Source organism: Saccopteryx leptura, chromosome 11, assembly GCF_036850995.1.
Source record: "Saccopteryx leptura isolate mSacLep1 chromosome 11, mSacLep1_pri_phased_curated, whole genome shotgun sequence".
NCBI lineage: Eukaryota > Metazoa > Chordata > Mammalia > Chiroptera > Emballonuridae > Saccopteryx > Saccopteryx leptura.
Window position 1 is genome coordinate 60239976 of NC_089513.1, and position 26176 is coordinate 60266151.

Below are 26176 nucleotides of genomic sequence, written 5' to 3' on the forward strand. Positions count from 1 at the left end.
AGCGGGGCAGCACTGTCCTCATCTCAGCCCTTCCTACCAGTCTTGTGGTTTCTTCTGTGATCCTTGGTTATAGACTTCTCTTCGTTTAGTACAAAGTTGGTTTTTCAAGATGATTGTTCTTGAATTAAGTTGTAGTCCAAGGCTGACCAGGTGTGGCACAGTGGATAGAGCATCAAACTGGGACACAGAGGACCAAGCTTTGAAACCTGAGGTCACCGGCTTGAGCACAGGCTCATCTGGTTTGAGCAAGGCTCAACAGCTTGAGCCCAAAGTTGCTGACTTGAGCAAGGGGTCACTCAGTCTGCTGTAGCCTCCTGGTCAAGGCACATATGAGAAAGCAATCAATGAACAACTAAGGTGCCCCAACAAAGAATTGATGCTTCTTGTCTCTCTCCCTTCCTGTCTGTCTGTCCCTATCTGTCCCTCTCTCTGTCTCTGTCACACACACAAAAAAGTTGTAATCTAATTTGGTCCTGGGAAGTGGCAGTTGGAATGTCTGCCTGCTCCTTGCCATCTTGGAATCCCTCATTGTAGGTTTGATTCACATTTCTTGAAGAGCTAGTGAAGATGAGCATCTTTTCATATATCTGTTGGCCATTTGTATGTCCTCTTGGGAGAAGTGTCTGTTCAGGTCCACTCTCCACTGTTTGTTTTTTTTTACAGGGACAGAGAGAGAGTCAGAGAAAGGGATAGATAGGGACAGACAGATAGGAACGAAGAGAGATGAGAAGCATCAATCATCAATTTTTTTGTTGAAACACCTTAGTTGTTCATTGATTGCTTTCTCATATGTGCCTTGACTGCGGGCCTTCAGCAGACCGAGTAACCCCTTGCTCAAGCCAAAGACCTTGGGTCCAAGCTGGTGAGCTTTTTGCTCAAGCCAGATGAGCCCACGCTCAAGCTGGCGACCTCGGGGTCTCGAACCTGGGTCCTCCACATCCCAGTCCAACGCTCTATCCACTGCACCACCGCCTGGTCAGGCTCCTCTCCCTATTATTTTTTTTTCTGTATTTTTCCAAAGTTGGAAACGGGGAGGCAGTCAGACAGACTCACGCAAGCGTCCGACCAGGATCCACCCGGCATGCCCACCAGGGGGCGATGCTCTGCCCATCTGGGGCGTTGCTCTGTTGCAACCAGAGTCATTTAGTGCCTTAGGCAGAGTCCATAGAGCCATCTTCAGTGCCCGGGCCAACTTTGCTCCAATGGAGCCTTGGCTGCGGGAGGGGAAGAGAGAGACAGAGAGGAAGGAGAGGGGGAGGGGTGGAGAAGCAGATGGGTGCTTCTCCTGTGTGCCCTGGCTGGGAATTGAACCTGGGACTTCAGCACACCAGGCCGACGCTCTACCACTGAGCCAACCGGCCAGGGCTCCTCTCCCCATTTTTTTTTTATTTTTTTTTTTATTTTTTATTTTTTATTTATTTATTTTTTTCATTTTTCTGAAGCTGGAAACAGGGAGAGACAGTCAGACAGACTCCCGCATGCGCCCGACCGGGATCCACCCGGCACGCCCACCATGGGGCGACGCTCTGCCCACCAGGGGGCGATGCTCTGCCCATCCTGGGCGTCGCCATGTTGCGACCAGAGCCACTCTAGCGCCTGAGGCAGCGGCCACAGAGCCATCCCCAGCGCCCGGGCCATGTTTGCTCCAATGGAGCCTTGGCTGCGGAAGGGGAAGAGAGAGACAGAGAGGAAAGCGCAGCGGAGGGGTGGAGAAGCAAATGGGCACTTCTCCTGTGTGCCCTGGCCGGGAATCGAACCCGGGTCCTCCGCACGCTAGGCCGACGCTCTACCGCTGAGCCAACCGGCCAGGGCTTCCCCATTTTTTAATTGAATTGTTTGCTTGTTTGTTGCTGAGCTCAGTTAGTTCATATATATTTTGGAATTTAACCCCTTAACGATGTTGTTGTTTGCAAATATTATCTCATATTTAGTTGGCTGCCCATTTTTTAAAAAATTTTTTTATTTTCCTTAAGTGAGAAGCAGGAGGAGGCAGGCAGGCAGACTCCTTCCTGCATGCGCCCGACCGGGATCTACCTGGCATGCCCAGTAGGGGGTGATGCTCCACTGCAACCTGAGCCATTCTAGCGCCTGAGACAGAGGCCACGGAGCCATCCTCAGAGCCTGGGTCAACTTTGCTCCAGTGCAGTCTTGGCTGAGTGAGGTGAAGAGGGAGATAGAGAGAAAGGAGAGGAGGAAGGGTGGAGAAGCAGATGGACGCTTTTCTGTGTGCCTTGGCTGGGAATCAAACCCAGGACTTCCACACGCCAGGCCAACACTCTATTGCTGAGCCAACCGGCCAGGGCCTGCCCAATTTTTTGTTGTTGTTTCTTACAATCCATGAACATGGAATATTTTTCCATTTATTTTATTGTCTTTTTTTTCTATTTCTTTCAATAATGTTCTGTGGTTTTCAGTATATACCTTATTTTTTATTCCATAAGATGCACTTCCTCCCCCCCCCCCCAAAAGTCGAAGGGAAAATGCCCATGTGTCTTACGGAGCGAAATATACAGTATTTTATTAAATATTTTAACATACCATTTGGTTCAGAATATTTTTTTTTATTTTCCTCCTTAAAACCCTAGATGTGTCTTATGGTCAGGTGCATCTTATGGAGCGAAGAATATAGTAGGTCCTTCACATTCTTTGTTAAGTTTATTCCTAGGTATTCTATTAATTTTTTGTTGCAAGTGTAGAAAAAAAATTTTTAGTTCATTTTCAGTTTCGTTGTTTAGTTCATTTTTTGTTTCATTGCTGGTGTATAGAAAAGCAGTGGTATTTTTTGAATATTGATTTTGTAACCTGCAACTTACTGTACTGGTTTATTGAAAAACAGTTATGATTTAATACGTCTTCTTAGAGCACAAATACGAGTTCCTTCTTTGTCTTAGCGGTACTCTGGTGGAATAGCATGAGAAACATATGACTTTCTTTTCCATCCAACCTTAATTTTTACTATTCTTCAACATATCCTTCATTAAATGTAGTCAGGATGGTCTTACTGTTATGCCTTTACACATTTCCACCTTTATTTGTGCTGGGATAAAATCCCTAACTCTCTGCCACTAAGACAAACTATCTGCTCTTTATAGTACTGAAGATCATTTCAATGGGTGGGATTGAAAAATTCATGTTTTGTTATTTTTCTGAACAGTAGTGCAAATTGTAGCTCAAATACTTCTTAGCTTTGTGACTTTGAACAAATGATTAAACTGCTCTAGATCTCAGTTTGATTTTTTCATCTGTAAAATGCAGACAATAGCTACCTTTTGGACTTTCTTAGTATTACACATAAAACAATAGAGGGAAAATATAGAATGCAGCCTGGCTCATAGTAAGCTCATATGGAGGTGAATCTCATAGTAGTTTATGAAAATTATAAATGCACATTTTCTTTGACACAGCAATTCTACATTCAGGAATTTGTCCTACATATATGATCACATCCATGGTGAATAAATTAGAAACTATCGATGGCAGTACTGTTTGTAATAGCAAAAGATTGGAAATGACTTAAAAGTTGTTGATAGATGGGTGATTAAATCAATTACAGTATGTTCAAACAATAGAATATTATGAAGATGTAAGAAATAATCTCCAAGACACAATATTAAATAAAGGAAGTTTCTAAACAGCATGAATCAGCAATAACATGAATGGACTTAGGTCCATCCTGTGCTGAATGAAGTAAATCAGAGAAAAAAAATATTATTTTACTTATACAAAAGTGGGCGAAAGTAGGTTTACAGTTGTAATACAAATAAATAATACAATAATAACACAAGAATAAACTTGGTGTTTTATATAGTCACAGCTTTAAACCTACTTTTGCCCACTCCTGTATTCGGAATTGTGATGGTGGCGGCAGGTTCACATTGGATTCTGGAAGAAGGTAGAAAAACTGAGGAGCCAGAAAGTGTTGGGTCATTCCGTTTAATCAAGTCTCACAACAGTGGACAAGCACACAGGCAAGGGAAATCGCCTCTCAGGCAAACAAACAGCAAAATGGCTCTTCACAGTGGCGGGCAGGTAATCCATGTGCATCCACTATCCCCCATCTCTCTAGAGCGCAAGCACCTAGAGCCTCATATAGGCTATGCACATGTGCCTCTGCCAGGTGCCTATGCACTAATCAAGAAAAGTGCTTGCAGCTGGTACACCAGAGAGCAAGCCTAACACAGCTGCCCCACAGGAATCTAAAAAACAAAACAAAACAAAACAAAGAAGTAGACCAGAAACAGACTCATACAGAGAACCCTGTGTTTGACAGTTGCCAGAAGGGAAAGGGGTTAGGGAACTGGGTGAAAAGGTAAAGGGATTAATAGTACAAATTGGTAGTAATAAAATAGTCATGAGGATGTAAAGTACAGTAAAGGGAATATAATCAATAATATTGCAATAACTATATATGGTGTCAGATGGGTATTGGATTTATTGGGGTGATCACTTCATAAGTTATATACACCTGAAACTAATATAATATTGTACGCCAAATATTACTAAAAAATAAAATTATTTAAAGTTAATTAAATTTAAAAAGTTACAGGATCTGAAAGGTGGAAGAGTTCTGACATGCTCTTTCAGGTAAAACAGTCTTCTGAAACATTTTAACAGGAAGAGTGGCGATGAAAGCAAAGATGCCTAGGGCAGAGAAGGTAATTTAATTATCACTGATGAGTGCTCTGCACATTTACTAACATTCCCAAAATAATAAGAGAAAAAAAAGAAACATTGACAAAGACTCTGGAAAATTACAAATGATAGATAATCTAAATGAAATGAACAAAATGGCAACCTTACAAAAAGACATCTAGTAGTAGATTCTTTCTTTTAAAAGAAAAGGATAGGAACGCCATTTGGAGAAATATATCCATTTTAGCTCTAGGAAGTGACTTCCAGTTCACTTCAATGCTCCAGTTTTATTATTATAGGGGTGGGAAGCAAGCACGAGAAGAGGGATATGCAGAAAATGCGAGAGGCCTACTGAAGTGCACTTCAACACGTAAATGTCTTGTGGCTTTATCTTTGTGTTTTCAAGCAAAAGACTTGTGAAGTCGTGTCACAAGCAGATGTCTTAGTATGAGTCAATGTTCACTGGCAGTGGTACTATGATACAGGTAAATTTGTAATTGGCTGATAAGAGATGGCAGTGGGAAATATTTGGTTTTCTTCAGCATATGCGATAGCTAAATACGTCTGTTACATTCTCACAATTCTTCAGAGCCCCCAGTTCCTTCACTGTTTCTTCCATACTGAGGTTTAAAGACACCTCCTTCACATCCTGACTTTTTATCTCAAGATCCATTTTTGTTGTTGTTCACTATTTCTAAAACATTAAGAAGTACTGCTAATCCCAATTCTTTTTATCTACCATGGTAGATAATTTACTACATGGGTAGCTAATTTACTACAGGGTTAAACTATACTTCAGTTTCCTGTCTATAAAACAGTGGGAGGTAAAGGGTAATCCTACCTAATTAACAGGAATATCATGAGGATTCAAGTGCTCACAGAAGCAATGAATAAGACATACTCAGGGTTTATAGCTGTTTAAGTGAAAATGACATAAATTATCTGAGCTCAGAGCAGCTTCAGAGGGTTTTAGATTACCCTCCCCCATTCCCAGAAGTATGTAAATTTCCTTAAAGAGTGGAAATCTTTCAGAAATTATAAAAACTGAATAGCATTCAACCTCAACCCCCTACTCCTCAGGTTCCCACTTGGGACAGCAGAATAAACGTGAGGGGATGGATGGCTGTCGGGGACTTCAGGCTGATTTTATTCTGCTCTATTTGTTCTTCAATGTTAATATGCTAAAGAACTTGGAAAATACAACTCTAGAACCAAAATGTATTTATTAGGTTAAAAAAACAAAAAAACAAAAACCATCTCAATGGTGAATGGCCCTAAAATTGTCCTAAGCTGAGTGTAATGCTGGTGGCTGAGGCCAGGCAGGTTCACACTGGATTCAGGCAGATTCACACTGGACTCAGGCAGGTTCACACTGGACTCAGGCAGGTTCACACTGGATTCAGGCAGACGGTAGGAAAACTGCGGAGCCGGAAGGGTTGGGCCGTTCCTTTAATCAAGTCTCACAATGGCGGACACAAGCACACAGGCAGGGGAAACTGCTCCTCAGGCAGAGGCGGATTTAACGCAGGCACATCGGGCGCCTGCCCTGGGCCCCAACTTCTGAAGGGCCCTGCAACACCCCAACTTTATACTTTTTTTCTAATGACACCAAGTTTGGTTTCATATGTGCAATTTTAACATTAATATAATAGTACATAATATTTTTTATTTATTTAAAAATATGGTTAACATGTATTTTTATTTTCTCTGTCTCTCTTTTTCATAAGGAGTCCAATATTTTCTTCTGCTCCTGGGGCCTCAGCTGACCTTAATCCACCTCTGCCCTCAGGCAAACAAAACAGCAAAATGACCCCTCACAGGGATGGGCAGGCAATCCGCAACCCCCAATCTCTCTCAAGCGCAAGCACCTGCAGCCTTACGTAGGCCACACAACACGTGGCGCAGCCACACACTCACAGGCAAAGTGCTTGCAGCTGGTAACCCCGCGAGCCAGCCTAACACAGCTGCCCCACATTCCACCCATTTAGGGTTGCTCGCTTCACAATCTACATGACATCAAACAGAGACTACAGCAACAATAAAAGTTACACAATAATTACAAAGGCACACTTCACAATGTCTCCCTGAGCACTCGGCCCAGGGAGTTAACTGGAGACCCACCTCCAGCTCCCCACCCCACGGTGCCAACAAGGCCACCCAGCTTAGATGGGGGGCTGTACAGTCCAGGGCCATGTCCACTGAAACCAAAAATGTCCTTGGTGTGTCTCTGCACCTGAGTGAGAGCAGCTTCCTGGTGTAGGAGGGCCTCCAAGGGTGCTACGCCCCTCATCAGGGTCTCTCATAGTACTGTTCATGAGCGATGTGTCCATCCATCAAAGAAGCCAATGCCCCCCTCTGGTTGCAGTCCAAGAGGCAGTCCATGATAGACAGCCCAGCTATCTATGCAAATCACTAAGGTAAAGGTCCATTACAGGCAGCTAGCCATACAGCTCTTTAGTAATGGATCTCAGCGCCTTTCCATAGTGTGCTGTCCATTGCCACAGCCCCATCCAAACCCTTCAACAAGCTCACAGGGCCTAGTGGGGTCAAACGCATTCAAGGCCTATGTTGCCTGAACAGTTCTCTTAGCTGCTGCTGCTGTAAAAAAGAAAACACACCTATTACCTTCTAATGCCAACACCTGCCACACATTAGTAGGGGACCAGTGGATAGCCAGTTCCATGTGTAGTCGCTAGTCCCTGCCCATCCCTATTAGACGGGTCACTCTGCCTTCTCCCTATTCAAACTGGGAACAGCAGGTCTTGGGGGGTCCTCCTCTCTTTCAGCTGTCTCCATCATATAATCTTATAATCCTGCCGCACACACACTGTTTTACTGGTAGCTGCTGGGCCATTCGTCTCGGCAGCTGGAATCTCTGTCCTGGTTTAAGTTGCCGCCAAATCTCCAACAAGACTTTACTAGGCTTACCATTTAATTTCTATCTTCCCAGCTGCAATCAAATCTACCGCATCTGTGTTTGGGTAACTTTCACAGGCCCAATTCTCGCTAGAGGGGTGAGGGGAGCACAGGCAGCAGCCCTCACAGCCTTATGGTCCATCTCTGTTCCAGAGACCATGATGCTGTCCAACCCTATGTCCCACAGCTGCACCAAGCAGGCTGCAAGGCACTCAGTGGGTTTCTGCCTGAATTTCATCCCCAACTCCATCAGCTCTGCCTGGGTGTAGGGCCAGACCACAGAGTGCCCCACCACCTGGGAAGGGGGCTGTCCCTGAGTGACTCTTGGCTGCTGGGTCTTTACCTTCTTAGCGACCACCGGCCGGACTACGAGTCTGCAAATGACAGTTACAGCCTGAGCCTGCTTCTGCCGACTCAGAGCCACTCGGCCAGTACGAATGCAGCTCCATCTTCTGCACCCGCTTCAGCTCCTGCAGCTGCAGGCTCTGGGCTGGAAGCTGACTTTCGAGCTCCTGAACCCGCAGTTGTTTCTCCAACAGCCATTGCAGCCGACATTGAGCTTCCAGAGCAAACTGTAACTCGTGAACCGTAACTTTTTGTCCAGAGACCACCCCAGTTCCAGGTGCCATTGGTTCTCAGCCTGCACCTCACAATGCAACTCTCAGACCTGGTCGGCCTCCCTCTCCAGCGCTCACTCCAGTTCACAAAATCGTTGGCACTCAGTATGCAGCTCATCCTGGAGCTTTCGACCTCGTTCAGCTTCTCACACAGAGCTTTTGGTTTCTTCTCTCAGGATTGTAAAAAACACCCAGCCTACGGACCCCACCGTAAGAGCCACTGGGAGCAGCCAATTCCACCCCTCAGGCGTGTTGGCAGCTCCATACCAATTTGCTTCAAACCCTGCCCACTATGCCAGATGTAATGCTGGTGCTGATTCACACTGTATTTGGGTAGATAGTAGAAAAACTGCGGAGTTGGAAAGGGTTGGGCCATTCTGCCTTTTTTTTTTTTTTTTTTTTTGGTGGCAGAGACAGAGTCAGAGACAGGGACAGATAGGGACAGACAGATAGGAAGAGAGAGAGAGATGAGAAACATCAATTCTTTGTTGCGGCTCCTTAGTTGTTCATTGATTGATTTCTCATATGTGCCTTGACCAGGAAGCTACAGCAGACCAAGTGACCCCTTGCTCAAGCCAGCAACCTTGGGCTCAAGCTGGTGAGCCTTGCTCAAACCAGATGAGCCTGCGCTCAAGCTGGCGACCTCGAGGTCTCGAACCTGGGTCCTCCACATCCCAGTCTGACGCTCTATCCATTGCGCCACCACCTGGTCAGGCTGGGCCATTCCATTTAATAGTCTCACACCTGCGGACAAATACACAGGCAGGGGAAACCGTCCCTCAGTCAAACATAACAGCAAAATGGCCCCTCAAAGTGGCGGGAAGGCAAACCGCCATCCATAATCCCCAACCCCCAATCTCTCTCAAGCGCAAGCACCCATAGCCTTATATAACATGTACACACGTGGCACAGCCACGCGCTCACACACCAATCAGGCAAAGTGCTTGCAGCTGGTAACCCCACGAGCAAGCCTAACACAGCTGCCCAACACTGAGGAAGCAACGCGGGGAACATATCTAAAAAGTTCACAGGAAATCTTGCCCTAGATCCTTAACTCTATGACAGGTTTGGTAATATAAACATGGTCCTTGCCCTTAAGTTCACAATCTAGTGAGACGGATGTAAAACAATGATTACAATAACACATGGTGAAAAGTGATAGAAGCCAGAGTAGAATGAACACAAAAATATGAATGAACACAAAAAATAAAAAAATTAACTGTAATCAGAAAAAAAAAACCATTTCAGAAGAGTAGACATCTGAGTTAGGTCTGCAGAATAAGTAGGCATTTTCTAAGTGAGAGGAGAAGAAAAGGACATCTTGGGTAGTTGCAGAGGCACTGGGATCAGGGACTGATCTGGAGGAGGGGCAGCAGATCAGGCATAGGTGGTGGGGAACAATGGAAGAAGAGCCCAGAGAGGTCAGATTGTGGCCCAATTGTACATGGCTCCTGTGGGGAAAACAGCTGTGGTGGGCTTGCTCAGTGGATTTCCAGCTGCAAGCACTTTGCACGATTAGTGCATGAGCACGTGGCAGAAAGCTTTACCTCTGTGGCAGTTCTCCCAAATCACTCTCCCAGCCCTGTGAGGTATGGTTCCAATTCCCTCAGCCACCACTGTGAGAGGCGGTTTTCCTGATCTTGTCCTCCACTGAGAAAAGCGTGTTTCCTTTGCTTATTTTCTCTCCTGTCTCTGCGAGCCTCCAATAAATGAGGAATGGCCTGATGCTTTCCAGCCCCGCAGTTCCTCTACTGCCTGCCCAAATCCAATGTGAACCTGCCTGGCCTTGACCACAAGCATTACAGTTCCCTATGCATGCTAAGGAGTTTACATTTTCCACTTACATGTACCAAGGAACCGACAACATCTCTACACAGGGGTATAACACTACTTCATGAGAAGGCACCGCAGTGAAAGTAGGAAGGAGGCTCAGCATTCTGGAGAGTCAATAATGCCAGGGGCCAAGATTCAAATTTGGTTGTAATAAATCACATCTACAATGTCTGAACCACAGATTCACTAATCCATTCAACACCGATCAAATATTTACAGAAGCTCTATCACAATGGGATAAACAGTAAAGTAGAGAGAAAAGGTCTCTACCTGCAATGACATTATATTTGAGTGGAAGATATCAACGATTAAAAAAAAGAGTTCCAACAAGACAACTACAGAATGTGATAGCTGCTAGGAAGGAAATAAATAGGAAAACAGGAAGAAAAAGACTGAATGTGGTAAAAATATAAGGGTGTTTAATGGAGGCTTGAAGACAAATGAAAAACTATAATTAAAAGATAAATTAAAATAATTCGTAAGAGGAGTTTAAGATGTCAAGAAACTAAGCACCGCAGGTGCAGTCACACTTGAGATCACAAGATCATTATAATCAGATAATCAGAAATGACAATCCACACCTGTGGAGCCTACTGCTGAAGAAATTCAAGATGGCTTAACTATATTAGACATCTTATCCCTCAAACATCAAAATGTTTACAGTATTCCACCTTAGTTCTGGGGTTGTTTGTATGTATGATGCAAGAAAGTGAAAAGGGAGAAAATCTTTATCACTTTGAGTACATGATCAGAAAAAGCATTTCCGAAGAGTGAACATCTGCGTTAGGTCTTCAGAATAGGCAGGCATTTTTTTAAGTGAGAGAAGAGCAGGAAAAAAAAATTTCAAAAATTATGGATGTTAATTATGAAGACAAAAACTATGAGTTTAAAAATCTATTTCACATGCCTTTTAATACTGAGCTTTTACTGCAATTATATGAGCATATAATGTTTCATAATGCTCAATTATTTTTACTGTTCATTCATTTGTGATTAATATTATTGTATAAGGAATTTCTTCTATACAGAAATTTTTACCATTAGATTTTAAAATACAGATTTTTTTTTAGTCCCTAATGACATCAATACAGTAGTAATGTCAATATTGAGTGTTACAGCTCAATAGTGACAACATTGAATTGCTTTCCTATATAATCCATCTCAAATTTACAATATAAAATTATATAAAATATATACAATAGTATATAATAGCTTCATAGCAAATTTTACTGGGCATGCACTTGAAATGCTCATCTGTATATATTTTGTCTATAAAACAAGACTAGTATAAAAATGAGAAAAATCTTGTTGAAGAAATTGAACAAACACTTCGTCACATGCACTGTACTTTCTGTAGACAATTTGTAACCAGAAGGAATCTTAGCGTGTTTAAATTTGCCCCCTTCTCCCTTTTAAAAGTATACAGAAATTTAGCAAAAGAAATCTAGCAAAGGCTATTTGACTTAAGAGGTCACATGGATAATGAGTGGAAGAATATGATTTACTAACAATAAAGAGGCTTTTTAAAAATTACCAGTGGTAATATAAATATTTTAAATATAAAATAAAGAAAAAAATGAGGTTTTTGCTTGAAAAAAATGATTATTCTTTCAAAAGAAAGATTCTTTTTAAACAATGTACTTTTCTGATTCATCAAGTTGTTTTCTACTGTAGTATATTTACTACATTGTGGAACAATGTATTTACTGGAGAACTGGGGGGAGGGGAAATTGTGGGGCAGCTGTGTTAGGCTTGCTCAAGGGTTTACCAGGTGCCAGCTCTTTGCTTTGATTAGTCAGTGAGCACGGGGCAGAGGCACGTGCACATAGCCTATATAAAATCTGTATTTTAAAATCTAATGGTAAAAATCCCTGTAGAGAATAAATTCCTTATACAATAATATTAATCACAAATGAACGAACAGTGCTGCTCCTGGTTGGCGATTCTCTCGTATCACTCTCAAGCTGCCAAGCAGTGCGGTTTTCCTTGCTCCCTTGCCCTTGCTGTGAATAGCAGGTTTTCCTTTGTTTTTCAGCTCGTTCTTTTTTGTTGTTTATTTGCTCGCCTGTCTTTGCTCACCCCCAATAAATAGGTATGGCCCGATGCTTTCCAGCTCCACGGTTCCTCTACTGTCTGCCCGAATCCAATGTGGACCTGCCTGGCCTCAGCCACCAGCATTACATCTGGCGTAGTGGGCAGGATTCAGAGTAGATAGATCGGTATGGAGCTGTTGAAAGCCTCGAAGGGTGGGGTAGAGGAGTGGTCGCTGTTCTCCAGCATATGGTTCCCTGCGGCTGCCCTTTTGGGGGCCATAGGCTGGGTGTTTTTTACAGCCCTGTGAGAGGAAACCGAGAGCTCTGTTTGAGAAGTGGCCCGAGGTTGACAGCTCCAGGGTGAGCTGTGGACTGAGTGACAACAACGAAACAAGCTTGAACGGTCCCTGGAGAAAGAGCTGCAGATCTGAGGACTGCAAGTCAGACTGCAGGCTGAGAACCAGTGACAGTGTGGACTAGAACGAGCACTGGAGAGGGAGGCCGACTGGGTCCGAGAGTTGCATTGTGAGGTGCAGGCTGAACACCAACAGTGCCTGGAACTGGAGACCCCTGAAGGAGAGGAGGACCCCCAAGACTCACTGTTCCAGTTTGAATAGGGGGAAGGCCAAGAAACCCATCTAACAGGGATGGGCAGGGACCAGAGGCTACACGTGGAACTGGCTATCCACTGGTCCCCTTCTAATGTACAATGAGTGTTGGCCTTGATGGATACAGGTGCAGAATGTTCCCTCCTCCATGGGAACCCAGAATGGTTTGCTGGGACCCCAGTGGCCATTGACGGGTATAGGAGCCAAACTGTTCGAGTGAAGCCAATAATTATTCCATTGGAGATAGGAAGACTGCCTCCTAAGCCATATAATGCATCCCTTATTCCTGAATATATCTTGGGGATAGAGGTCTTACAAGGACTGTTGTTGGGAACTACAGCCGGGGAGTTTCACCTGCGAGTCCAGGTCATGAAGGCAGTGTTGTGGGGACATGCAGCACATTCCCTCTTGCAATTATCTGTTCCCTGGCGTGTGACTAGCAGGAAGCAGTACCGCTTGCCAGGCAGCTATGAAGAAATCACTGGGGCAGTCCTCAAACTAGAAAAAGTGGGGATCAACCAGCCGGCACACAGCCCTTACAACTGCCCAGCATGGCCTGTGTGCAAACCAGACGGCACCTAGAGAATGACAGTGGATTACAGGGAACTTAATAAAGTTGTTTCCCCTTTGCATGCTGATGTACCCTCAGTAGCTAACCTGATGGATGGATCGGTTAAGCTATGAGTTGGGGACATACCAACTCATGTAGCAATTTGGCCAATGCCTTTTTCTCTATTGATATAGCTGCAGAGTCAAGACCAATTTGCCTTCACTTGGGAAGGGAGACAATGGACCTTTACAGTACTACCACAGGGCTATGTGCATAGCCCCACCTTGTGATATGGGCTGGGGGCTGCTGACCCGGCTAAATGGAAACAGCCAGAGGCAGTTCATATATCATCATTTCGATGACATTATGCTAACTAGTGACTCTCTTCCAGAATTGGATCAAGTAGTCCCTACCCTGCTATCCCATATGAAAACATGTGGCTGTGCAGTCAACGAGGGCAAATTACAAGGACGTGGGTTACATGTTAAGTTCTTAGGAGTTTTCTGGTCGGGTAAGACAAAGGTTAATCCTGATGCAGTTATAAATAAGATGCAAGCATACCCTTTGCCTACTATGGTAAAGCAATTACAGGAATTCCTAGGTCTGTTGGGGTACTGGTGAGCATTCATACCCCAGTTAGCTCAGTTACTACGTCCTTTATATCACCTTATTCAGAAGGGAGTTTGCTGGGATTGGACTGAGCGGACACTAGGTGCATTTGCAGCAGCTAAGAGAGCTGTCAAGGTGGCACAGGCCTTGAATGTGTTTGATTCTGCCAGGCCCTGTGAGCTTGATGTCCATGTAACCTGAGGGGTCTGGATGGGGCTTGTGGCAACGGACAGAATGCCTACAGCAACCTATTGGATTTTGGTTCTAATTGTGGAAAGGCGCCGAAGTCCATTACTCATTAGCAGAGAAACTGTTGGCGGCTGTGTATAATGCCTTCCTAGCCACTGAGAGTATTACGATCACAATACCAGTTACAGTAAAGACCACATACCCTACCGCATGATGAGTGAGAGATTGGGTGACCAAACCATGTAGTGGTACAGCCCAAACCTCTACCCTGGGGTGCAACTTGCAATAACGCCGTGCTCTTAACACCAGCCCATTGAGAGCAGAACTGCAGGAAGTCTTGGGTCCAGTCACCTATGTGACCTTAGAGGCAGGTACAGCTGGAGCTCAAAAGGCAGAACCTGAAGTTAGTCCCTACCAGGAGGGGCAAATGCCCATCTCCGAGGATGCCTGGTATACTGATGGTTCTCGCAGGGGCCAACCTGCCAAGTGGATGGCCGTAGCCTTCCATCTGGTCACTGAGACTATTTGGATAAACACAAGTACAGGCCAAAGCAGCCAATGGGCAGAATTAAGAGCCGTATGGCTAGTTGCCCGTAAAACACATTCACCTCTAGTGATTTGGACCAACAGCTGGGCTGTCTATCATGGACTGACCCTTCGGATTGCTACTTGGCACACTAACCAGTGGATGGTAATACACCGTCCGCTATAGGATCAGGCCATGTGGTAGGACTTATGGGAAACGGAACACCAGAAACAGGTGACAGTATACCATGTCACCAGGTATGCCCCCTAACCCATCCTGGGAATGATGGGGCAGATACTTTGGCGAGGGTGCGATGGTTGGAGACTGTGCCTGCAGGTGATGTGGCGCATTGGCTCCACCAGTGTCTGCTCCATGCAGGACAAAAAACTATATGGGCTACAGTTAAAGTGTGGAACTTGCCTGTGTCCTATGCAGAGGTACTTGCAGCTTGTGAGCAATGTGCAGTATGTTCCAAGGAGCACCCGTGGAGACAACTGGACAGATCCAGAGGGGTCGTGTTCCACTGACTTGGTGGCAAATAGACATCATTGGAGCCTTACCAAAGCTGGACGGGTACCAGTATGCAGTCACATGTGTAGATACTGCCACCAGTCTGCTTGCTGCTTACCCTGCCCGTAACCCAGACCAAAGGGCAGTCATACAGGCTCTGGACTACCTGATTGGTCCTTGAAAGTGACAATGGTACCAATTTCATGAGTTCTATGGTGAAGCAATGGGTTCAAGACCTAGGTGTGGAGTGGAAGTACCATGTCCCCTACCACCCACAGGCTGCTGGTATTATTTGAGTGGTATAATGGACTCTTAAAGCAGGGACTGAGACAGGAGGGGAGCGCTAGCTCCCTTACTGGATGGACACGCCGCTTGTGGACAGTACTCTGGATTTTGAATGACAGACCTCGACATGGGGGCCCAGCTCTGGTGGAGGCCCTCCTTCACCGGGCAGCTGCTCCCATCCAGTTGCAGACATGCACCAAGGACGTTTTGCTCAACCTGGGCTTTGGACAGCAGGGCAATGTGCACTTGCCTGCCCCAAGAGCCCTCCTTAGAGGAGGCTTCAATGGACCTGGCCCTGGACTGTACAGGCCCCCCACCTACAATGGGTGGCCTTGTTGGCACCGTGGGGTAGGGGGCTAGAGGTAGACCTCCAGTTAACTCCTTGGGCAACCAGCATTTGGCCGGCCTAAGGTAGAAGTGTATTACCCCTTGAGCGCTCAGGGAGACAGCATTATGAAGGGCACCTTTATAATTTCTTTATGGCCCATAATGAGTTCTCCCATTTTGCTGCACATCTAACCAGCAGATCCTGGTATACAGGCCAATAAGGTTTGGTATGTCCACCCGGGGCGGCCTCTGGTACCTGCTACTGTGCTGTCTGCAGACAGCTCTGGCCTGTATTCTATCAGAAGGGAAAGACTTGCCTCTCTTGGTGCCACTGACCACTCTTGTCATTTCACCCATAGCTGTGTTTTGTAATTCTGTTGCTGTGCCAGGCGTCCCCAAACTACGGCCCGCGTGCCGCATGCAGCCCCCTGAGGCCATTTATCCGGCCCCCTGCCGCACTCTTGGAAGGGGCACCTCTTTCATTGGTGGTCAGTGAGAGGAGCACTGTATGTGGCGGCCCTCCAACGGTCTGAGGGACAGTGAACTGGCCCCCTGTGTAAAAAGTTTGGGGACCTCTGCATGTAGACTGTACTGTTTTGGTTTTTGTAATGTACCTAACTCCTCACACAGGGACCATTGTGGAAGAAATCTGTCATGCAGATTATGAGGTACAACCTCTAAGCGAGCAACCCTAAAAGGGTGGAATGTGGGGCGGCTGTGTTAGGCTTGCTTGTGGGTTTACCAGCTGCAAGCACATTGCTTGATTAGTGTGTGAGCACGTGGCAGAGGCATGTGTGCATAGCCTATATAAAGTTATGGGCGTTTCCCCTGGGCTGCGATTTTTCTCTGATGCTCTCCTGCCACCGTGAAGTGCAGTTTTCCTTGCTCCCTTGCTCTTACTGCAAATAGCAGATTTTCTTTTGTTTATCAGCTCTTCCCCTTCTATTGTTTATTTGCTTGCCTGTCTTTGTGAGCCTCCAATAAATGGGTATGGCCTGATGCTTTCCAGCTCTGCAGTTTCTCTACCATCTGCCCGAATCCAATATGGACCTGCCTGGCCTTGGCCACCAACATTACTGAGACAAACACACTAGACACTCACAACATGGAGGCAATGATGCAAAAGGCTCTTACAGAGCATGTAAGAACATACTGGAATAAAATCAACTCACTTCCTAGTCTCAGAATTATTTTATCTCAGTATTTGACTTTCTGTGACATTCCTGTCTTTTCCCATTTCAGATCTCCATATTATCATATTTCACACCTAAACTTAACATGATCTGTTCCCTCCTCCCATCCCATTCCTATTTAAGTGCATGTGTGGGACAGACAGACACAGACACACAAACATGTTCATTTGTGAACCCTATTCTCCCCCAACCCCAAATTTTATTCTCTCTAGCTCTTATTCTCTGGTTCACACATACTTCTTTCCAATCCTGCTCAGACGCCTATGTCAAAGAAAGAGTTGCAGAACGATACAAGAGAAGTATATATGGAGTTGGCAACAGGGGCCACTTTATAGCTATAGGAATATAGCATAGGAGAGTAGCAGGTATTAAAGGTTTGAGGAACTGATAATTAATTTAACAATAACAAAACCAGGTACTGATGATCAAAAACCTAAACAGCAATGATTTAAAGAATACTTCCATTAACATAATTTCCTTTTTTTCCAATAAGAACATTTACATTTGAAACTGTCAAGCCAAATTCTCCCCTCTCCACCCCACATGCTCACTCGCCACACTTGCTGGCAGGGCCTGGGCTGTGGTTGGGCCCTGGCAGTAGGGCCCAGGCTGTCTCCTCTTTCACACAACCTGATGCACTCTAAATGCACTGCTTAGACAGTCCCTTCATCTATACTTACATACAAGGATATCAAATTGCTTATGAGACACTGTAATATGTGTTTACTTTCAAGGCTATCAAATCACCTTTGAGCCACAGTTAACAGCAGGTCTGTCCAAATCTTCTCTATCATTAGGAGAATAACCTTAAAGGATCTCCATCATTGTTTAAGAAGGAAATCATCATGTCATGAAAAGAAATTAGAATGAAAATAATTTGCATTCTAAACAGATAATGAACTTCAAAGCCTGTTGCTTCGCAAAGTAGCTAGGTCTAGTAAATGCAATTATTACCCCTTTATAGAACAACTATAACAGTTGGAAATAGATTATGGGGCTTATATATAGGCAATTAGAGATACTATAGAGAGAAGAGGAGAGACTCATGAATTTAAAAAACAGAGAGCTCTATAAGAATTGTCTGACTCCATCAGAAAGAGCAATATAAGAATAATGGGTATATAAAAAGAAAAAGAGAGGGAGAATGAAATGAAAAACCTATTCTAACAAATAATTGATGAGAATTTCCCAAGTCTATGAAAAGAGTTAGAGCCTTGAATCCAAGAAGCAAAGAGAACACCGAGTAACCACAACCTAAACAGACCTACTCCAAGGCACATCATAATAAAATTGTCAAATATCAGTGACAAAGAAAGAATCCTCAAGGCAGCTAGGGAAGAGAAGAACATAACATATAAAGAATGTGCATTAGGTTAGCATCAGAATTCTCAGTAGAAACTCCACAAGCCAGAAGAGAGTGGACCCAAACATTCAAAATACTGAGAGGATTTACCAGCCAAGAATACTATATCCATCAAAGCTATTCTTCAAACATGAAGGAGAAACTAAAACTTTACCAGACATGCAGAAGCTGACGGAATTTATCACCAGAAAACCCCCACTACAGGAAATACTCAAGGAGGTTATTCAACCAGATACAAAGAACAAAACAAATCAACACTACAAGTAAAATCTCCAACAAGGTCACAATAAAAACCCAGATAATCTGTGACAACAGTAACATAAAAAGGGAGAGGATAAAGACCTGCAGTAGTAAAGGAGGATGGAGTACAGAAGCACTCATAAGACAAAGGACTCCTGTACATATGAACATCTTTTCCTTAAAAATCTAATGGTAACCACACACGAAAAAACCACTACTGAAACACACAGTTTAAAAAAATAAAAAACGAGAAGTATGGAACACCACCCAAACAAAAACAACTGACAGGAAAACAAAAGATAAGAACCAAACAAGATACAGAGCTACCAGAAAACAAAACATAAAATGGCTCTAGGAAGTACTCAAGTGTCAATAATTACCCTAAATGTAAGTGGACTGAACTTACCAATAAAAAGGCACAGGGCAGCAGATTGGATCAAAGAGCAAAACCCAACCATAAGTTGTCTTCAAGAGACATATCTAAGGTGCAAGGACAAAAGTAGATTCAAAGTGGAACATGATTCTCCAAGCAAATAATATCCAAAGAAAAGCAGATGTAGCCATACTCATATCTGACAATCCTGACCTTAAGACAACAAAGGTAACCAGAGACAAAGATGGACATTTCATAATGATAAAGGAAACATTGTATCAAGTAGACATAACATTTCTTTATATACAGTATATGCACCAAACCAGGGAGCACCAAAATATATAAGACAGCTACTAACCGACCTAAAAATAGAAGCAGACAAAAACACGATCATAATTGGAGATTTCAACACACCATTTATGGCTTTAGATAGATCACCCAAACAGAATATCGGCCTTAAACAACATTCTGAACCAAATGGACATAAAAGACATTTATAGCACATTTCATCTCAAAATGTCAGATTATACATTCTTCTCCAGTGTGCATGGAACCTTCTCAAGGAAGGACCATATGTTGAACCACAAAATGAACATCAACAAATTGTACCAAGCATATTTTCTGATTATAAGGCTTTGAAATTAGAATTAAACTGTAAAAAGGAAGTGACGAAAACATGAAAATTAAAATACTTCTAAAAAATTACTGGGTCAAAGAATAAATAAAAGCAGAGATAAAAAACTATATACAGACAAATGAAAATGACAAACATATCAAAATTTCTGGGATGAGCAAAACCATAATAAGAAGGAAGTTTATATCATTTCAGGCTTTTATCAAGAATCCAAAGTAAACAACCTAACATCACACCTTAAGGAACTCAAAAAGAAGAACAAAGGCAACTCAAAGTCAGCAGAAGAAAGGAAACAGTAAAATTACAGTAAAACTAAATGAATAGAGAACAAAAAATAGAGAGAGAAAGAGAGAAAATTAACACAACAAAGAGCTGGTTCTTTGAAAAGATCAATAAAATTGACAAACCACTTGCTAGACTCACTAAAGAAAAAAGAGAAAGGACTCATCTGACCTGTGGTGGCGCAGTGGATAAAGTGTCGACCGGGAATACTGAGGTCTCTGGTTCAAAACCCTGGGCTTGCTTGGTCAAGGCACATATGGGAATTGATGCTTCCTGCTCCTCCCCCCTTCTCTCTTTCTCTCCCTCTTTCTCTCTCCTCTCTAAAAAATAATTTAAAAAAGAGAAAAAGCTCAGATAAACAAAATATGAAATGAAAGAGGAGACCACAGACCTGATGGATATACAAAGGATAATAGTAGAATAATATGAAAGATCATATGCCACCAAATTCAACAAAGTAGAGGAAAATGATAAATTCCTAGAACTATACAATCTTCCTAGACTGAGTCACGAAGAAGTGGAAAACCTAAATAGACCAATAAGTAGGGAGAAATAGAAACAACTACAAAAAACAAAGTCCAGGACCAGAGAGCTACACTGGTGAATTCTACCAAACATTCAAAGAAAATTTGCTACCTATCCTTCTCAAAGTCTTCCAAAAAATGGAAGAAGAAGCAATACTTCTCAACATATTTTATGAGGCCAACATAACCTTCATACCAAAACCTGGCAAGGACAACACAGAAAAAGAAAACTAAAGACCAATATCTCTAATGAATACAGATGCAAAAATCCTAAACAAAATACTAGCAAATTGAATACAATAACACATTAAAAAATAATACACCAGCCCTGGCCGGTTGGCTCAGTGGTAGAGCGTTGGTCTGGCGTGCAGGAGTCCTGGGTTCGATTCCTGGCCAGGGCACACAGGAGAAGCACCCATCTGCTTCTCTACCCCTCCCCCTCTCCTTCCTCTCTGTCTCTCTCTCTTCCCCTCCCGCAGCCGAGGCTCTATTGGAGCAAAGTTGGCCCAGGCGCTGAGGATGGCTCCATGGAATCTGCCTCAGGCGCTAGAATGGCCCTGGTTGCAACAGAGCAATGCCCCAGATGGGCAGAGCATCGCCCCCTGGTGGGCATGCCAGGTGGATCCCGGTTGGGCGCATGCAGGAGTCTGACTGCCTCCCCGTTTCCAACTTCAGAAAAATACAAAAATAAATAAATAAATAATACACCATGATCAGTACAATTCATTCCAGGAGCACCACAAGGATGGTTCAACATACAGAAATCTATCAAGTGATACACCACATCAACAAAACAAAGAACAAAAGTCATATGGTCCTATCAATAGATGCAGAAAAGGTATTCGATAAGATACAACATCCCTTTATGTTTAAAACATTCAATAAAATTGTAATAGAAGGAAAGTACCTCAACATAATAAAGGCCATATATGACAAACATCAGCTAATATTATACTAAATGGTGAAAAAATGAAAGCTTTTCCTATAAAATAAGGAACAAGACAAGGCTGCCCACTCTCTTCACTCTTATTCATCATAGTTCTGGAAGTTTTACCCAGTATGATCAGGCAAGAGAAAAAATAAAAAGCATCCATATCAAGAAAAAAGTAAATGTATCACTTTTTGCAGATGACAGAATCCTGTATATAGAAAACCCCAAAGAATCCACTGAAAAACTATTAGAAACAATAAACCAATACAGATACAAAATCAATACACAAAAGTCCATTGATTTCCTATTTGCTAATAATGAGACATCAGAAAATGAACTAAAAAAAACAATTCCTTTACAATTGCAACACAACAAAAACAAAAATACCTAGGAAAAAACAAAGGATGTGAAGGACCTATATATTGAAAACTACAAAACATTATTGAAAGAAATTGAAAAAGACACAATAAAATGAAAAAAATGTTCCATGTTTACAGATTACAAAACTCAACATAATTAAAATGGTCATATTATCCAAAGCAATATAAAAATTTAATGCAATCCCGATCAAAATCCCAATGTCATTTTTTAAAGACATAGAACAAAGAATTACCAGATTTGTATGGAACCATAAAAAACCCCAAATAGCCAAAGCAATCCTGAGGAAACTGAATGAAGACGGAGGTATCACACTACCTGATTTCAGAGAATACTAGAGCCATGATAATCGAAATGGCATGGTATTGGCAGAAAAACAGACATGCAGACCAACAGAACAGAATTGAGAGTCCAAAAATAAAATCACATATACATGGACAAATCATCTTTGACAAAGGAGCTAAAAACACACAATGGAGAAAAGAAAGCCTCTTCAATAAATGGTGCTGTGCAAATTGGAAAGTAATATGCAAAAAAATGAAACTTGACTACAGGTTCTCCCCCTGCACAAAAATTTACTCAAAATGGACAAAGACCTAAATATGAGATCTGAAACAATAAATTACATAGAAGAAAACATAGGTACTAAGCTCATGGAACTTTGCTGTAGAGAATAATTTATAAATTTGACCCCAAAGGCAAGAGAAGTAAAAGCAAAAATAAATGAATGGGACTATATCAAACTAAAAAGCTTCTGCACAACAAAAACAATGGGAAGCCAACTAAATAGGAGATATTTGCAAACAACAGCTATGTTAAGGGGTTAAAACCAAAAATATACAAAGAACTCACAAAGCTCATCAAGAAACAAGCAAACAATCCAGTTAAAAATGGGGAGAGGACCTCAACAGACACTTCTCCCAAGAGGACATACAAATGGCCAACAGATATATGAAAAGATGCTTATCTTTGCCAGCTGTTAGAGAAATGCAAATCAAAACTACAATGAGATACCACCTCACACCTGTTAGATTAGCTATTATCAACAAGACAGGTAATAACAAGTGTTGGAGAGGCTGTGGAGAAAAAGGAACCCTCATCCACTGTTGGTGGGAATGTGAACTGGTAAAACCATTATGGAAAAAAGTATGGTGGTTCCTCAAAAAATTAAGAATAGAATTACTATATGACCCAGCAATTCCTCTACTGGGTATATACCCCCAAAACTCAAAAACACTGGTACATAAAGACACATGCAGTCCCACGTTCATCACAGCATTGTTTACAGTGGCCAAGACATAGAGACAACCAAAGTGTCCCTTGACAGAGGATTGGATAAAGAAGATGTGGTACATATATACAATAGAATACTACTCAGGTATAAGAAATGATGACATAGTGACATTTACAACAACATGGATGAACCTTAAAAACGTTATAAGGAGTGAAATAAGTAAATCAGGAAAATATAAGAACTGTATGATTTCACACATGGTGAGATATAAAACTGAAACTCATGGACATAGATAAAAGTGAAGTGGTTACCAGGGGAACGGGGTATGAAGTAAAGGAATGGGGGAGGGGGTGGGAGGAAGGGTGTAAAGAGGGACAAAAATAATGTGACGGAACATATTTTGACTTTGGGTGATGGGTATACAAAATAATCAACGGTTCAAATGGTATAGAAATGTTTACCTGAAACCTATTACTCTTATTGATCAATGTCACCATGTCAAAGATAACTTTCTAAAAATTTAAAACATATAAAAAAATTCACTCCAGATGATGGAGATGACAGTGACGGTGGGTTTAAAAAGAACAGGAGTGGCCTCACCTGTGGTGGTGCAGTGGATAAGGTGTCGACCTGGAACACTGAGGTTGACGGTTGGAAACGCTGGGCCTGCCCGGTCAAGGCACATACGAGAGGCAACTAGTAAGAGTTTATGCTTCCCTCTCCTTCCCATCTCTCTCTCTCTCTTTTCTTTAAAAAAAAATCAATAAAGTCTTTAAAAACAAAAAAGAATAACAGAAGTGGACAACATGAGCTTCTTGTACAAGTATAAAGAGTAACTGGAAACAGTAGAGAGAGAGAATATTATTAACCCTCCCCAGTCCAGAGATATAAAGATGCGGAGGAGAGAGTGTCTTCCCGCAGGAGAGAAGCATGAGAGAAAGTACTACCACTGGGGGAACAAGTGTTCTGAGAAGAGCCTGAGGGTTCTGAATAGTTCTTTTTAAAAATGAAGCAGTTTCCCAAGAGAAGAATAGAAAAGTAAGGAAAGAGAGGAAGAGATGAGAACACAACAGATGGGGATTAAGGTCAGTTGAGGCCCTGGGCACAGAAGAAAATATTAGGCCCATTATATTAGAAAAAAGTGTAAAGTTGGAGTTTTGCAGGCCCCGACAAGGTAAGATGTGGCTGGAACCCTGATCTCAAGGTTCCCAACCTGAGGCAGGGCCAGGACAGTGTCTGCAGACATCGCTACATAGCCAGCAATGATGGTTCCAACTGGAATCATCATTTTTTTTCCCACTAGTGAGGTTTTTATTTAAATAAACTTCCCTAATGTTTAAATCCCTTTCTGAGAATATGCTTGGCAAAGAAAAGTTTTAATCAAGAGCCAAAAAAAATTGTTTTGTCTTAGAGCTGACTGGAGTAGAAAAATACTTATTAAATCTGTTTTTTAAACTCAGAAATGATCCCTATGAAGAATGTCTATGTTGAAAGGACTTTAAAAGGAGGCTTTAATTTACTCTAGTAACCTCATAGTACTTGCACTCCCACCTGAAAAATGCTTGTGTCTCTGGATATGGCAATTTTAATCATTTTATTTTAACTGATTGATTTTAGAAAGACAGAGAGAGAGGAATGAAGAGAGATGCAGAGAAAGAGCGAGAATTCATTTGTTGTTCCACTTAGTTGTGCTTTCACCGGTCACTTCCCGTATGTGTCTTGACTGGGGATGGAACTGGTAACGTTGGTGTTTCAGGATGATGCTCTAGCTAATTGTGCTAACCAGCCAGGGCCAGCAATTTCAATCTTAATAAACTGGGAAAGATAATACCTTAAAAAGTAATCTTTTCTACTATTTAATAAATCTTAATTGAGGATATGTTCTTAGATATTTATTCTGAAGCTTTTTTTGTTGGGTTCTTTCTTTTTTTCTATTTAGTGAGAGGAGGGGAGGCACAGACAGACACCTGCATGTGCCCTGACTGGGATCAACTGTGCAAGCCCACTAGGGTGTGATGCTCTGCCCATCTGGGGCTCTTGCTCCATTACAACTGATATAAAAGAAAGGCTACCCACTACTTCTCATGTATTGAGCTGTTACTGTGTGCCAGAGGCTGAGCTGCTTTATATAGATCTCATGAATCTTGATAACCATCTGTGTAATAAAAACATGGCAATTCACCTAGTAAATCAATTAGGATGATATTTTTGTACTCTACATATATAAATATATTTAATTTTCTGAAGTGAGAAGCAGGGAGGCAGACAAACAGAAGTCCCACATGTGCCTGACTAAGATCCACCTGGCATGCCCACTGGGGGACAATGCTCTACCCATTTGGGCCATTGTTCTGATGCAACTGAAGCCATTCTAGTGCCTGAGGCAGAGGTCATGAAGCCATCCTTAGCGCCTGGGCCAACTTTGCTCCAATGGAGCCTTGGCTGCGGGAGGGGAAGAGAGAGATAGAGCGAAAAGGGGGGGGGGAAGGTGGAGAAGCAGATAGGCACTTCTGTGTGTCCTGGCCAGGAATTGAACCCGGGACTTCCAAACACCAGGCCAACACTCTACTGCTGAGCCAACCAGCCAGGGCTCATATATTATTTTAAACTCATAGATACTAATAAACAATAATTAAATAAAATAGATAAAATAAGATTTTGGATAATTTGAATAATTCACATATCTTCCATTAAATATTTAATGAACTCCACTATAAAAGAGTTAAATTATCAAAAGTATAGCCTCCTTTCTGAGTCCTTATCCCTTCCATGAAAGACATGTTTTAAAACTGACAAGAGTGGCAGGAAGAGGGTGAAATCAAGTCATATAAGAAACTGATTAAACCAATTCAGTCTTATTTATTTTCCATTTGTAAGGATGCTTTATGAAGATGTTTTATAAAATGGATTAATACACATTTTTAAAACTCTGCCTAATTTGCTTCTTTCTTGAGTGAATTTCAGCAATCATTAAGGTAATAAATACTTTAATATGATAGACAATGTTAAAAATACATGTTTATCTTTCACAATGCCAATAAACGTGAAAACAATGGTACTTACCTCCTTTGCACTTTTAATTTTAGTCAGAAATGTATGTAGCTCCATTGTTTCTGCAAACAGTGCACGACAAACTGCCTGGTAATGATTTGGTGCCTCTGATTCAGTTGGGAGATGAGCAGCACATATCTACAGAAGAGGAAAATGAGGATGTTTATTATTTGGGATTTTTGCACCTTAAAAATAGACACACCCATTATATTTGTATTTTCATTTCAGACAGCAAGGCAATCCTGTAATTCCAATTAGCCAAAGCTTAATGCATCACAAGACCATCAATAAGTGGTCCACTAACTAAAGAACACACAACAGCACGAATGAGCTTAAAA

General features: G+C 42.4%; 1 protein-coding gene across 2 annotated transcripts in view; it reads right to left on the bottom strand.

The window, feature by feature from the left end:
• The window catches only part of SPIRE1 (spire type actin nucleation factor 1), a 263080-nt gene that overhangs the window by 128004 nt on the left and 108900 nt on the right, over positions 1 to 26176 (bottom strand). For both annotated transcript variants that reach the window (XM_066353336.1, XM_066353337.1), the window contains exon 4: positions 25851 to 25976. In XM_066353336.1, coding sequence (XP_066209433.1) covers positions 25851 to 25976 — 126 coding nt within the window. The remainder of the gene's footprint in view (positions 1 to 25850; positions 25977 to 26176) is intronic.